This window comes from Phragmites australis, chromosome 1 (genome assembly GCF_958298935.1).
Source record: "Phragmites australis chromosome 1, lpPhrAust1.1, whole genome shotgun sequence".
NCBI lineage: Eukaryota > Viridiplantae > Streptophyta > Magnoliopsida > Poales > Poaceae > Phragmites > Phragmites australis.
The window spans coordinates 51,990,590-52,006,226 of record NC_084921.1 but is presented as its reverse complement, the minus strand read 5'-3'; the positions used below and the strand labels follow the sequence as shown (position 1 = coordinate 52,006,226).

The 15,637-nt window shown below is 42.9% G+C and overlaps 3 protein-coding genes and 1 pseudogene across 3 annotated transcripts; 2 read left to right on the top strand and 2 right to left on the bottom strand.

The window, feature by feature from the left end:
- Positions 1-115: 115 nt before the first annotated feature.
- On the bottom strand, positions 116-2,859 carry LOC133926485 (uncharacterized). The gene is made up of 5 exons (XM_062372457.1): positions 2,704-2,859; positions 1,705-1,776; positions 1,454-1,620; positions 1,255-1,366; positions 116-552 (listed from the first exon to the last, which is right to left on the bottom strand). Exons 1-5 carry the CDS (start codon positions 2,740-2,742, stop codon positions 343-345), a joined length of 600 nt encoding a protein of 199 aa, XP_062228441.1. The 5' UTR covers positions 2,743-2,859; the 3' UTR covers positions 116-342.
- Positions 2,860-3,748: 889 nt separating this feature from the next.
- LOC133886081 (ribonuclease 2-like) lies at positions 3,749-7,061 on the top strand (annotated as a pseudogene).
- Positions 7,062-8,570: 1,509 nt separating this feature from the next.
- LOC133926477 (ribonuclease 2-like) lies at positions 8,571-11,336 on the top strand. The gene is made up of 9 exons (XM_062372445.1): positions 8,571-8,859; positions 9,015-9,043; positions 9,135-9,208; positions 9,330-9,431; positions 9,583-9,586; positions 9,753-9,844; positions 10,052-10,213; positions 10,749-10,845; positions 10,951-11,336. Exons 1-9 carry the CDS (start codon positions 8,663-8,665, stop codon positions 11,025-11,027), a joined length of 834 nt encoding a protein of 277 aa, XP_062228429.1. The 5' UTR covers positions 8,571-8,662; the 3' UTR covers positions 11,028-11,336.
- An 869-nt stretch (positions 11,337-12,205) lies between these two features.
- On the bottom strand, positions 12,206-15,111 carry LOC133926470 (large ribosomal subunit protein uL18y). Its single transcript, XM_062372432.1, has 9 exons — positions 14,954-15,111; positions 14,255-14,327; positions 14,064-14,155; positions 13,824-13,950; positions 13,652-13,731; positions 13,445-13,561; positions 12,994-13,128; positions 12,646-12,815; positions 12,206-12,547 (listed from the first exon to the last, which is right to left on the bottom strand). The coding sequence occupies exons 1-9, from the start codon at positions 14,954-14,956 to the stop codon at positions 12,436-12,438; spliced, it is 909 nt and encodes a 302-aa protein (XP_062228416.1). The 5' UTR covers positions 14,957-15,111; the 3' UTR covers positions 12,206-12,435.
- Positions 15,112-15,637: the final 526 nt, after the last annotated feature.

Sequence of the window (15,637 nt, the reverse complement as noted above, 5' to 3'; positions counted from 1 at the left end):
CAAATCTTACTGAACGGTAAATTTTCTGTGGGCTTTACGCCTTTACCCTCCTGCAAATTAATTTATGTTTCATAATACCTTCACAGTTGGACTTTTGCATTCTAAAGAGCAAACAAAGCAGATGAGGATTTTATTCCCTCAAAGGAAGCAGCTGAGACAAGGTTTGAGTTACATGCACTAGTACGATTCAAAATAAATTCGGATTCGAGTTTTTTCTCGTGTGCACGTTCTAGTGCCTGCCTATTCAGCATGACAGGCTACATGTCAAAGAAACATAGATACTTCAAAAACAGCATCTGATAGATATAGATTTGCAGTATGCAAATACGCATCAGGAGGTGCCTATGCAGTGACCCCAGCTTTGGCATTCTTAGCATCTTCTTCCTCCTTGGTTCTGTTTGCCTGCTCTTTTTTCTGGGCCCTTATCAATGCACGCCTTGCACGGGGGCGCATCTCGCGTACTTGCCGTGGCGGCATCACAAAAGGTTCGAGAGGGCGATCATGAAATGGATGCTCACTTCCGGAAAATATCCTCAGTTTGCGATCCCTGTCCTGGAGGATCAGAACAGAACAATATATGTTACATAGTACTAGCAATACCATAAGAAGACCCTTGATCTACTAGCGTGATAAGAAAAAAGGCATGAAATATACAAGCCATCAGTACACAACATTACCACTTCATATGAAATCTCAGACACTTGTAACAGCACCAAGGAAAAGATGAATGGATTATACGATATGCTTTCAATTTTTTTCCTTCAAAATATACAGTTCTAGCTTAAAATACCCTTACCTTTTTTAACCAGCGGCTACAACATGGCATTAACAACTTGACAGGTCATTAAGCAGATCAGCTAGTTTCAGCAATGTAGAATACAAATTTAATGATCCATGAGTGACAGAGTACAGACAAATAAACTTTTTCTAGCAGTCATTGATTCAACAAAGAAAAAGAAGTAAGGTTTTGTTTATAGACTGCAATATAATGGCTCAGTGAGTAATAAGGAAACTATCAACGTCACTTGTTCACCAATGCAAGATAAAAGTGACTAGTCTCTTCTCTAATATAAATGTTATTACCATAGTTAATGCATAAAAGCATCAAAATGAGGATGCATACAGTAATCATTACAATGTTAACAACAGCAAATAAAGGTAGCATTAACAATGAAGCATTCAACGTGACAAACAAATGAGCTCATATCTAATATTTGATATTACAGAATACAAGAGAAATGAAGTTTCACTTACATCACGCAATCTGTTGCGGGGAAGCATGCGCAGGACAGCTTTGCGAATCACTTCAGTTGGGTCCTTTTCCATTTGGTCCTTGAGCTTTCTTTCCTTCAGATGGCCAATATACCTATTGGGGGAGGGGTGCAGAACAAGAGAATGTTAACAATAATCTCAAATATAATGTATTCAACATTTTTTACTGGGACTAACTAACCCTGTATGCCAGTAGTAAATCTTATCGGTCATTTTTCTTCCTGTAACACTGATATCTTTTGCATTAAGTACAATGCACATGTCTCCATTTTCCACATGTGGTGCATAAGTTGGTTTATCCTTGCTCTGAAGCACAACAGCTATTTGGGATGCCAACCGTCCAAGCACCTATCGCATAAACAAAGCAGCTTACCACATAACCTTTTCCGATGAGTTCATCCTTACAACTGAAACCAACCGAAGAACCCTAACCTGACCCTTTGCGTCAAATACACGCCATCGCAACCCGTCTAAATTGATTCTTCTCAGACCAGCAAGTGCTTTCTGCACAGATCAAAAAGGAAAAAACTATCAGTACTAGTGCTTGACATCAACGAGGTGCAGGTTCAGAAACTACATTTAGGTTACTTGGGATTCTGGTTGCAGAACTATTTCCTTTTAAGTGAAAGAAGAAAAAACACGTGCTTCTTCAGTCAATGCAACATTGCCACACATAACACACCATTGTCCAACAAGTATAAAAGTTGCTTGCGTTAATGACAAAATAATCAGAAATAACTACTTAATTTCTGCACCATATTGTCAGCGCGTTACTAAATATGTTGTAAGAATTCAGTGGCAGAATCACAAAATGATGTCAACGTCCCATTTCATCCCTCAGTGCACCAAATTTTATCTATACAAAACTAAGATGTAGAGGTGCAATGGGTAGTACCAACTACCTATCAAAAGTTCAGGCTATATTCAGTTCAATCAACTAAAAGTGCGTGTGATCAAAATCCTTATCATTCACAGTGCAAGTTATGATCCATGTCCAGGAGCATTTCAGCTCTTGACTGCAACGAACTGAATCTAAATGGAGGCATGGACTACCCAATTGCACAAAGCCAACAGCCAGTCCACCTCCCGCCGACATCCCACTCGCCCCACGCCCCGAGAGTTGGCCTACAGCCTAACCGCCTGTGCTCTTGAGGATCAGACTCCCAGACAGTGTCTACCGCGGACAGCCGAGTCGCACAAACCTCGCTCTGATGCCCGCCTTACTCCCTCGAGACGCATCACGAAAACCCTCGATTACCAACCTTCCGCGCATCGCACAAAGAGCACCGGAAGGCGTCCTACACCAGGCCCGTGCCGCCGCCAGCTTCGAAGAATGATTCCGCCAGGTTTTAGCGCCGGGCGGCGGCGAAACGTGTGTGTGAGAGGGAGGTTTCAGCGCTGGGAATTAGAATACCGAGACGAGGAACTCACCTTCAGGTTGCCAGTAAAGGCCGATGGCGCAGCAGCCATCACAACTCGCCGTGGCCGAACGACGGCCGGAGGCGGCGGCGGCGGCAGAGATGTGGTCGAATCGGGCAGAGGACGGCGGCCGCGGCCGTCGTGCGCGCCCGTCGTGTATTCCTCTAAGGTTTGAAGGCCTCAATGGGCCTCGCCTCATTGCCTGGGCCGCTAATTTTACTTTGGGCCACATGTCAGTATGCATTCCTCCGTAATATCGGGCCATCATAGACTCCACACTCGATCTTGGCCCAAAAAAACTGACGACTTGCACATTGCTCTTCTTTTTCGCTTTGCCTTTTTTTTTCCTTGTTTGTTGCAGTCTTGCAAAAGGTTTTTTTTTTGACACACAACGGATGTTTCTACTCAGGGGCGGATCAGTGGGGCAGAGGAGCCCTAAACTCCATTTTAATTTTTAGACATAAAAGAGGAAAGTAAGAAGAAGAAAAAAAAGAGAGGAAGAACCCTTACTTAGTAATTCTGAATCTGCCACTGTTATACTCATTCAAATTTTTGGGCAAGTCGTCCGATACCTAAACTGATACAAAACCAAGAGGATTGTCGTGCCATACAGGCGAACTATTGGCTTCCCAACTACTATTGGCAAAAAATAATGAAAAATGAACATGTGTCATGTGTGCAGGACAGATCTACAGGGGGTTGGGGAGTGGCTAGAGTCTTCCTACTGGCGAGGACTCAATTGAGGATTAGAGGTAGAGAAGGAAGGAGGAGGGAAAAAGGAATAGCAGTAGAGATGGAAAGGAAGAAGATAATCCTATTACCATCCGTCACTGTATGTGTGGGCTCATGCATTGCTTTCGCTCTGAAAAAATGAGCATTGTCATGTGTGGGCCCATGGTGATGAGATAACTATTTAGGTGAGACGTCCAATCTTAATGTACACCATAAGTACACGACAACACATTAATGTCAATACCATCACTGACACTGCTTTACAAGGCAGGCTAGATGTTTAATTCTGTAGGAGAAGAAGTTGTCATCTCGCCGTAGCAGTCAGATGGAGACCCTATTCTATGAGGAGTGTAATCGTGACCCTGTGGTTGACACTGGCGCTCTCGTACTGCTGACCAAACACGAAGAAACGGAGCAGCACAGCGGCCAAGATCTTCATCTGCCTGTACGTGGGCTACTTTCCCAAGCATATCCTCAGACCAACCTATAAATCACACAGTAAATGGAACATAAGTTTGTGGTATAGTTCTTAGATTCGAAAAACATACTAAATCTAGAGTTTATATAGTAAAATAAAATAATTTAAACATTTAGATATTGAATTTTTTAAACTAGATATGACTAAAAAAATTCAAGATGTGAGTTCTACCAAACAGATCTAAGTGTATATGTGATGAGAGCGTGATGCATGGTTTTTGTGTGGTTAATTGGCTAGGTTATGTACCTGAAAAGCTGTGAATTTGAATGGGCTCTCCTGCTGAAACTCGCCATTTTCATCGAGCCAGCGTTCGGGGCGGAAGACCTCGGCGTCGTTGCCCCACAGGTACCCCATCCGGCCCATGGCTAAGGGACGTAGAACACAATGTCACCCTTGCCAACGTGGAAACCGTCAGGAAGAACATCATCTGAGAAGCACTGCTTGTTATTCTGAAGCATCAAAAACAGATTAGATGTATACTCCAGTTAATAGTGGGCACATTATTAGTGTCCAGGCAAGGAATTATTGGATGATCACGCAGCTGATTGTAGTTAGGCAATCAAGTCTTAGGCAAAGCCTAGCTCCGCCCCCCAGTGTATAGTGCATATATACGACGAGTACAGTTTGCTTTTGGAAATCCAGTTTAATTACGACTTTTTTATTCTTACGGAGCAAAAAAATCGAGTTGATCTAAAAAAATGAGGTTAGTTAATAAGATTAGTTAACAACCGTGGCTTGCTGCTACGAGTATGGTATAACTTGGCAATGCAATGCAATGAAAGCAGAGCAACTGCTGCTCCACCAACGGTTGCTGCCGGTACCATTTCTCATCCTATGATCCTATCTCTTCACATTGTGGCTGGAACTTGTTTGAGAAAGCTCATTTGGTTTCTGTTCACATTTTCTGCAGATCAAAGCCTCTCAAATGGTTCACAGTCCGTAAGTCCACGAAAATCACTTGCTTGCGATTTTTTTTTATGATACCACATATCACGCATTTTTTGTTGTTTGATTTGAGACGCCGAAGAAAAGGCACCAATGATAGATTATCCTGGTGAGAATAGCCCATTGGTTGATTTTATATACCTGTACGATCTACAATTTTCCAAACTTTTTAATTCAAATCTGTCAAGAGTCAGGACTAAAGAGTGTACGCTGAAGAAAAGGCACCAATGATAAGATTATCTTGGTAGACGCTTTGAAATGCCGAGCAGGAACAGTGAACATTCTCCAAATCGTTTACCTACCTGATTTGTTGTTTTGATCAACCATTGGTCGAATCAGACCTAAACTGCTGAACCTTTTGACACTCAAATGCATTGGTGATAGCTTCCACTGCAACTGTAAATCAGGTGTATACAGTGCGTTGCACATTGGCACCAAAGTAATTAGGCTAAGACAATTACATCAAAGTAGTGCTGATGGTCATTTCGTTAGCTTTATTTTGTTTGAACAGATGGGCTGTGGCCACAGTACAACCATGGGGGGTGGCTATCATGCTGCAGACCCACCACATTCAACATCAATAAGGTACCGGCTTCGCAAATTTTCTTTGGAGCGAGTTGTCTGAACTACTGCAAGTGTATCATGTTAGTGTGCTTGATTTTACTTATCACAGATCTTAATGTTGATGCCGATACTTGAGAAGTACTGGCCGTCCTTGTACTGCGGCTCTTCTTCAACCTGCTTTGGTGGAAGGGGGGCCATTTTGGGTGCATGAGGTGATTGGGTATTTCTGAGATTTGATTATGGGGAACAATGTGCTGAGTGCTGACCACAATGTTTATTTGGTTGTGTGCATGTGCTTGTGCTTTACCGGATCTTCATCATTGGGGTATGCAATTTCTGAACTTGTTGGCACAAATACTGTTCTGTTTTATTACTTTTTATGTTTCATTGTGTAGCAGATGATGTAGTTTCATTGCAAATCTGCATCTAACGTTCTACTCTCTTTTCTTTCTTTTGGCAGAAACCCATGGAACTTGTGCTTACCCTGAAATACAGGATGAATATGACTACTTCTCCACAACACTTTATCTTTACAGCAAATACAATGTTACGGTTAGTGGAGAGTATCTTACATGCCATGTAGAATCCTAGGATGCAATAATCATGTCTCATCTCAGCATGGCATACTCTTTGCACAAGGTATGTGCCATCGTAACAATTTGATGGCGCGTTACTATAGTTGTTGCTCATGCCTTTGCAGAAAGCTCTGAGAAAAGCGCATATTCAGCCTACGAGCGGCAGAAGATACGCCGTTGGGCATGCTGTTGCTGTTATTCAATATGCATTTGGGGCAATACCGTCACTTGTTTACAAGAACGGTTCAGTTCAAGAACTTAGGCTCTGCTTCCACAAGGATTATCAGGTAGTTAGTTTCTGTCAGTCTGTAGTGAATTGCTGTAAATATTCGTATCTCCATAAAAGGTTGTTGTTCCAACATTACCTGATGTTTTTTTGGTAAATGCTGGTCTTAATGTAAAAGAGATAATATACCTTCAACATTTTATTACATCCAATATTCTAAGTTAAATCATTTCAAGCAGGAAACTTTTGCTGGTACAGTGGTATTAGAAGATGTATTTTTATCAGGAGTAGAGGAGGCTCTAATTTCTGCAATGACTAATAAATGACCGTGATAATATAAGTGTTGAGGTAGACATATGAATGGCCCAGCTTCTAACATGGTTCACTTGCATCTCTGCGCAGCCTCGTGATTGCACATTTGAGACTGACAATGCACCGAGCAGAAGAAGCCATTGCCCTCGCTATGTCACTTTTCCGTCGTATATACCATCTGGTAAGTTGTCATTTTATGCCGTTCATGCTGCTACTATTATTGACTGAAAAAAGTGCTGAATACATGAACAGAGAATTTTACTTATTCCAACCACTTTTGACAACGATTTTGTCTGGAGATATACTACTTGCATCTGTACTACTGATTCAACGCTGTGATTGCATCTGCAGTGCTGGCCAATTCTCCGGAGGAAATCAGTAACCAAGCCAGTGGTGAGCTGCATGCGTTCGGCTGAGTAGAGTTCAGGTTCTGCAGGATACTGAAATTTCCCGACGAGTCCCGAGTTGCACAGAGCGACGTCACGATGAGTACAACTGCCAGGCCTGCCTGGTTCTGTATGTAACTTGTACAATCTCGAATGATATGCCACTGGGATTTACGAATCTGATCTGAATATCTGCAATCTGAGAATTGTTCATCGTTTTTTATCGGAAAGAAAAAACCGAAAAGGGATCGTCCATCCTCCCCTCGGAAAGAACATATCCATGCGAACTGCTCCTCTCTTAATTTGAAACGGCAGAACTCCTGCCTGATTCTAAAAAAAAAATGGACTCTGCAACCTTTTGAAGTTGCAAGTACCAGCAAGTACTATGCTGACTGAGAGCCCCAGACCTCCGTGCTGTGCTCCACGAGAAGTTTCATTCAGGCTGAGGCTCCGTGCTGTGCTGTGCTTCCGTTCATGCTACGTAGTAGGCATCTTTGTCGATTGGTTTCTGCCTCATTTGCGTGCTGCTTCTGATCTGATCAGAGGCCAACACGCACCGCTTCTTCTTGTTCCTTTCTGTGGCGTCAGTGGCAAAGAATATTCCAAATCCCAAGTGGTATCAAACTATCCGGATATGCTAAAATAGTCTCCGGTTGCTTCATCCTTCAGAAATCTTATCTTCAGCTCGCAATTTCCACAAGACTAGTTACTGTAGGACTAGATAAGCTGGTTCTCTCTCAATACTGTTTATAGATAATGATATGTATTACTGTAGGACTAGATAAGCTGGTTTCTCTCTCAATACTGTTTATAGAGATCGATATGTGAGACTAGGAAGAAAGTTGATATGTGAGACTAGGAAGAAAGAGAGTAACAGAGGATATGAAATAAAATAACTATTAGAGATAAAAAAAAAAATAGAAAATATTGTAATAGTATCGGAGGATGCTATAATAGTATTATAGGGGATGGTTTATAAGTATCTATTGGAGATAACTTTATACATTACTTTCATTAGCTAAGTACCCACGTGTTGCAACGAAAATATAAATATTAGATATGGTAAAAATATAAACGCAAGGTATATTGTTGTGGATGCGCTATAGAAGTACTGTCAAACAAATACGTTGGGAGTAATGATGTAATTTGATTGTAGATGAGATTAAAAAAGAAAAAATTATATACTAATTTTTTTCATAATTTTTTATTTATTTTTATTAGTAAAACGGGTCCTATATGGTAACGAGCTGACAAGGCTGAAGGATTAGTGTGGATAGAAAAAATAGATAAATTATTTAAATTTAGAAGTTTTTTTAGATAGGAGAAAAGTACGATGAAAATATGATGTAATAATTAAATGTGTTTTATACAGTGGAGGTAAGATATGATATGCCAAAAATAGTCTATCGTAGCTTCATCTTTCAGGAATCTTCAACTCGCAATTTCCAGAAGATAACCGCGCTAGGTAACCATCAAATCCTACTTTTACTGTGTGAATGTGGCGTGCGTGCATCGAGTTATACCCTAAAAGAATCCTTCTTTCACTGAAGGAAAAAAAACATAAATCGAGTAGCGATCACGGGCCTGGTGGCGCGGGGCCCACTTGCCTGTCGCACCACCATCTCGATATCCACAACCAATAATATCGCGCCGCCTGGCCCCTTCGCCGCAAGGATTTATTGTACTGAGCTGCCTGCCGGTGCTAACCACCGGCCCGGGACAGGAGGAGAGGGAGAACGAGGCTCCGGAGGCAATGATGACGGCGAGGAAGGCGACGTGTGTTCTGGTGGTGTGGGCGCTGGTCGCCGCGGGTCTGTCCGGCCTGGACTCCGCCCGGGCGCCCTTGGGCAAGTGGCAGCGCGAGTTCGATTACTTCGCTCTGGCGCTGCAGTGGCCCGGCACCATCTGCGCCTCCACACGCCACTGCTGCGCCAAAAATGGATGCTGCCGGTACGTACCACCCTCCATCTCATCCTCCTCCCGTCTCCTTCCGGTCGTCCGGCCGGTTTGTGTGGGGTTCTCCGCGCACGAGCCCCCTAAAGATCGCTTTTTTTTCTTTGTTCACGCGATCTCTCATGCAATTCTTTATCCTGTTCCGCGTGCAGCTCGGAGCCGCTCCAGACGTTCACGATCCGTAAGTGATCTCGATCCGTTCGTTCGATTCGGTTTCCTCAGGTGAATTCCTTATCGATTTGGTGCTAATTTCGCAACTGTTGCTGGAGCAGATGGGCTATGGCCGGACTACGACGACGGGACCTGGCCGTCGTGCTGCCGTTACACCAACTTCGAGATGGAGAAGGTGTTATGCTTGCTTAGCTGCAGTGCTTAGCTTTGGTTAAATCTTCTCACTACGCTTAATCCCGTTGAGGAGTTCTGAATAACTGTGCTGATTAATGGTCTGGTCTCATCATCAAGTGTAGATATTGCCCCTGAAGGAGAAGCTTGACAAGTACTGGCCCTCCCTGTACTGCTCCTCCTCTTCCACTTGCTTCAGCGGCAGGGGACCCTTCTGGGCTCACGAGGTGCAGTAGCATCATCAGAATTCAGAACTAATGGATTGCACTCTGAAACTACTCAGCTCAGTTGGAATTGCAACTGACCTTTGCGATGTTTCCTTTCATGTTGTTCCGCATCATGGCGTGTGCTGCTCAATTCGTCCGTGGCTTATCTTAGTGGGGTAATGTTCTTCTCTCGACCTAGTGATATGAACTTCGGTTTTAAGGCGGATATTTATTAATTTTGCTCTACTTGATCAACCATTGGCGAGAATTGCATGACTGGATGATAACATGAACTTCACATTCACTGGTCACCTTTACTCAGCTTCAGCTTTCATGTTTCAGAGAAGCACGGAACATGCTCGTTCCCTGTGGTTCAGGATGAATTACAGTATTTCTCCACTGCCCTTGACCTCTACTTCAAATATAATGTTATGGTTAGTTTCTTTGTCTTTGACACATTAGCATAGCATTGGTTTCTTCAGTAAGCTAAAGCACCTTTCTGTTCATAAGTTTGGTTTCCAGAACGAAGATACTTAGAATTTAGAAACATCGATATTTAAGTGTGGGTGAGTTTTACTTTTGTTGCAGGTGTGTTACAGAATTTATCCTGTCTCTATAATTAAATTGGACTGCAATTGCAGGAGATGCTGTCGAGTGGAGGTATTCAGATTTCAGATTTTAAGGAATATGCACTGAGTGATGTCATCGAGGCCATCAAACATGCTTTTGGAGCCTCACCGCAAATTGTTTGCAAGTACGGCTCAATTGAAGAACTCAGGTTATGCTTCGACAAAGATTTGAAGGTCAGTTCCCTTGCCCTTGAACACATATACCTTGGATATGGAGCTAAGAAATATAAGGATGTGTATACAATCAAGTCCTGTTGTTTAGACCTGTTGCCACCAGCAGACGCATTCAAAGATTATCCCTACAGGACCGACAAGTTACATTTGCTAAAGGTTCAAGCATTTGTCAATCATGTTGCTTTAAATCCCGTGGAAACAAAAGTTTATCACAATGAAAATACCAGTTCTGCATCTAGAATTTAAGGGCATGGTTATCTGCATCACAATAATGTTCTATATGGTGTTTAGATTGTGTTTTCTCATGTCTGAACTTGCAACTGCTTTCTCCTAGTTTCTCGTAAATAGCATCGCATAAATTTCACTTGTGAATATTATTCTCAACATATTTAACCTATGTGAATATGTTCTCGAAGTTGCATACATATGCAGGTGTTCTTTGTCAAAATGCAATGGTGTGCATTATCCTTACATTTCTAATTATGCATGATACATATATTGTGCGACAATGCTCATCTCAATTTCATGCTTCCAGCCTCGTGATTGTCTTACTACTACTGCAACCAATAAAAGCATATGGAGGAGAAAGCAATGCCCACGATACATCACCCTGCCAACATACGATCCCCTTGGTAAGTTAGACACTGAAATGACTCCATAAAACTTCTAAGCTTCCATCAATTGATGTTCAACTGTGTGGCGTATGTGCTCATCCTGTTCTCTTGATATGGCTGCAGTGCTTGCCAATTCCACTGGAGGGATCATCACACAATTCGACGACCTTGAGGTGTCTGCGTCTCTTTATACAGCCTAAGATGCAGTTGTTCCAGCCGGGCATTTCATGGCTCACTGTGATGAAGCAAGTATCTTCAGGGCTCTGGCTGCATCTCTTGCAACATTATAAGCCTAAGGTGGTCGCGTGAGCACCTAGATCCAGGGAACTTTTGATCCCTGGATCATTCTATTATTTGCACACTTCAACGTAATTTTACTTTTAAGTTGTAAAAGCACCAGTTTATGTTACTATGGGAGGTCGGATATAGTCCATGTATATACACATTCTGTGGCTGGACAGTAACCACAGTTATAAATAACTCCTCCAGCATACGACATTTTCTTGCTAGGATCGAGCCTGCTCTTTCAGGCTTCGTTTCAAAAATCATCCGCAGCAAGCGGGCAGCGACATCCCGTCTGGAATTCATCATCTCCAAGAGATCGAGAAATAGGTCCCGCTGGTCATGGCGACTAAGCGAATGGACGGATGAGACAGTACCGCAAAGCAGCAGCCGAGCCTCATGCCGGCCAGCTGACTTTATAACTGACTTGATTATAGACTCGACATTGCTAAGAGATTTTCCTCGTCTTCACACCAACTGTATTAACACTACCACCTTCTGCCGGCACTGTCAAAAGAGCTGAACCATCGTCCAAGTGAACTTTTCCACCTGAAATCTTATGTAATATTAGGACGGATCTAGTGATCTACCACCCCAGCGAGCTCTGGCGGCCCCGGGTGGCGGATCTACCACCCAGTGAAGCGACGGAGGGAGAAAATCATCAGAACCGCAGTCTGGAGGAGCTGCGGGAGCCGAAGGGTGCCGCCATGGCTGGCGTCGCCTCGCCCCGGCGATCTCTCACTGTGGATGGACGACACGTGCGGAAGGCAGAAGCTGAGACCGAGAGCGCCGCCGAAATCGGATATAAACAAGCCAGTAGCGTGGTGGCTGAACAGGTGTGGGCTAAATTTGATAGATAGGCAAAATCAATGGAAGGGTACACTGGACTTTTAGCGCGCGCACCGCTGACTGTGCAACGGGCAGTTGACTCAAGTGGTGACAGTAGAGGGATGAAATAGGACTCCAGTAACCAGTGAATGCTCGCATTCGGACCGAAGATTAACATAAGCAAATTTGTAAAAAAAAATAGACTTTAAAATAAAATACAGAGAAGCGCAATAATCGACAATGAAACATAAATTTGACCCATTGGGCAGAACAAGCAAACAAATTCCATCATCCTGGCATTTAGAAACATAAGGATTCAGAGGAGCCATGTCCAAACGACAGCACATCTTATAATTCAGATAATAATCCAGAACTCCAGCTTGAAACTGAAAACTAACATAAACAGGTTCTTTCGGCATATCGCCCAACTTAAACAAAAATGACGGTTGCAGGACTTCATGTAAGGATAAATGCAGCACTGCTGTGGTGGACAACACTTCACTCGTCATCCTCATCATCGTCATCAGCGCCACCGGTGGAGTTGAGGGCGTTGAGCCTTTCGACGAGACTAGCCTTCCTCTGCTCGTAGGTCAGCTTCTTGAGGTTGTACCTGCACAAGAAGCCAAAGGCAAGTAGGAAACAAGAAAATTAGGCTGATAAAAACATCGATATGTAGGATAAAGAATCATCAGATGTATATGTATATACCTCTTGTGCTCCTTTGGTGGAGCCTTGGTTGACTTGGCCATAGTAGGACCAGCACGAATGGCAGCGTGAACCTTCTTGTACAGAGCTTCCATGTCATCAGCCTCAATTCCCTTCTTGATGTACTCACTGAAGTGAGATTGGTATTTCTCTGGCTCTTCCTCGGCCAGCGTCTGACATTAGTGTAAAATGAATTAGACTCTAAAAATATAAAGAGAGCCAATCTAGACAATGGCATATAAAGATCAGAAAGATCTGGCATAGCTACATCTTTCACACAAAATTAGAGAAAGAACATCACAACATAACAAGGAAACGAAGACAAAACATAGTAACGAGGTAAAAACTCACTCTCATGTAGTCAGCAACATGGCCACCATAGATGTACTTGCGGTGAATCTCAGCATCCAGCTGCTTCTCATCCTTCTTAAAACCAGCAAACCTCTTCTCACCGTGAGGAATGTCCAAACCACCATCCAGAGCTCCCTGCAGCACCAAAAAATTACAAGTGTTACAATGCTGCAAAGGTTATTAAAAAGGTGTTTCTTAAGCATAAAAATGGGAACATCTATTCTTGGAATGTTGGCATACTGTTGAAATATTGCAAAACAGCACTTGACGTTATTAAATACAATAAAAAGTAATTTTAATGGACAAATGGTAAACATTGTCAAGATTAAAGCTATTGATGACACTACAGTGAGCTCATGTCAAAAACTTAGTCTTCTTGACAAGCTAACTACAATAAATCACCCAGAATGTATCTCACAAGTATGCTATCATAGCATAAAAGGAACATTACCTTAAGGGCACCAAAGACCCGGTTTCCAGTGGTAGTCCTAATAAGGCCAACATCCAAAAGAGCACGGAAAGGCCTCCTCTCGTCAGCTGGCTCAACAGAGAAGTCCTCACCAGTGGCCTAAGCACAAAAGTAGCCATCATTACAAAAGTCCAATGAATGCAACATCAGATGATTTAGGCTGAAATTAAATCTTTGATTGAATCTTGCCTCAACATTGCCCTCATACTCCTGATCCAAATCACGGATCTTGAGCACACGACGAGCCAAAAGAAGACCAGTGCAGTAGGCTACAAGATGCATGTAAACGGTACATTAAGATGACATATATGCAATGAGAACACTATTCATTTCACATGTTCTTTCGGTTGAAAAAATCTACCTGCAGCATAGTTGGTCAGACCAGCTTCAAGACCATATCGGGGCAGCTCATGGGAATAGGCAGCAGCAAGCACCATATCACCCGTAATGGTGGCAGATATGATTTGTGCAGTGATATCCTTGTTGGTCTAAGGTGATTTTGTTAATAGAAACAATTTGCCTCTAATACTCAAATGTACTATAATAATAAACAGGAAACAGATGACCAAAGTACAACATGACATAAGAACTAAAAGGATACAAATCGCACAACAAATCTGTATTTCGGGGTATTGTACTTGTTTTTGTCTTGGTTAATGAGCCTAATCCTGGCCCTGTAGTCCGTCTTTCCGGCTGCAAAACAAGCACAAAAGAAAAGTTCCATCAAAAACACTAAAACGTATAAAAACAGAGAGCCATCAAGTGTGGGGGGAAGGGGGAGGGTAAGCTTACCCCTCCGTCTCTTGAACTTCACTTGGAAACGCTTGAAGTACGCATGGGTCTTCTGGGTCTTCACAAACCCACCCTGGAGAAATATCCAATGAAAACTTGAAAATAAAAAATCTACCATCATACGTACAAGGAATCTCGGTTTTTCCAAGACATTATACAGCCGCACGACTTCACACATCAGATGACGAAAACATTTTACTGACCAAGAAACTGAATCTCCTATCTTGAATTAAATCTCAGCATTTTACTGGGAAAACAATCAAACAAACGTTCATGGACCAAAAAAGTTCAACAGTTTATTATCATAGGCATACCACGGATATACGCAAGCGCTAATGTAAATGTACTGAAACCTACAGTCTAGGCAAAATTATCAGCGTAGACACATGTGGTTCAGAAAAAGGGACGCCAATGACCTCGTAAAACGATAGACAAAGACACCAAAATGGCGTAGTACGCATTCTCCGATAGATCCCACCAAACCAGACAAGGAACGACAAATCTAATCGTAAATATAGCGAAAGAAAACAACACCATGGCAGACACCTGGAGCCTTACGAATCCACCAGAACATGGAGAATTACAGCAACAGCAACAACGAATCCACAGGTCCACCTAGCCAAACGCAAGCTACACAGGCATAGACGTAGCAATCGATCCAAGCAAGCGCGCAGAAAGCATAAGGGTACCAGATCTTACCATCTCGCTTGCCTGCGGCGGCTGTGGACGTGGCGGCGGCGGCAGCGGCGTCGCCGGCAGCTTCTGGCGGGCGAGAGGGTGGGAGTGGTGGGAGAAGGGTAGGTTTTATAAGGGCGGCTCGTCGTGCTTCTTTATCGCTGGGAGAAACCCTAGAGCCATCGGGTGAACGGATGGGATCGCGTGTTGGTCTTTTGGAGTGGACGGCCAAGATCGGCTCGGGAGTGCTGTAGGGATCATGGGCCTCCCGGTCCCGGTTTTTGTGGGCTGTATGAGATGGAGCTTCGATGGATTCGTGGGCCTTCCGTTTATAAGGCGGCCCGTTTGCTCACTGAGCTCCTGCTCAACTTTCTGTTTTCCCTAACAAAAATTTTTTGTTTCGACTCTTCTCTAATAAAAACTTTCTATCGAGTCAGAAAAAAATATATTGAGTTTTTGACCCCTCTAAAAAACTTCCTGTTTTGATTTCCATGAACAAATATTTATATTAGACTGTGGTTTTCCAATAAGCAATTGATATTTTTCATTGCTTCTTACAATTCTATATGTGATATATGTACTTCTATTCGGGGTGCTTTATTCATAGAGATGGCGAAGGCATAAACACATCGTGGTTGCAAAAAATTTAACTACACTCTATACCATTTCTCCTAGCTTCTTATATGGGCATGATGAACAACTAATGAT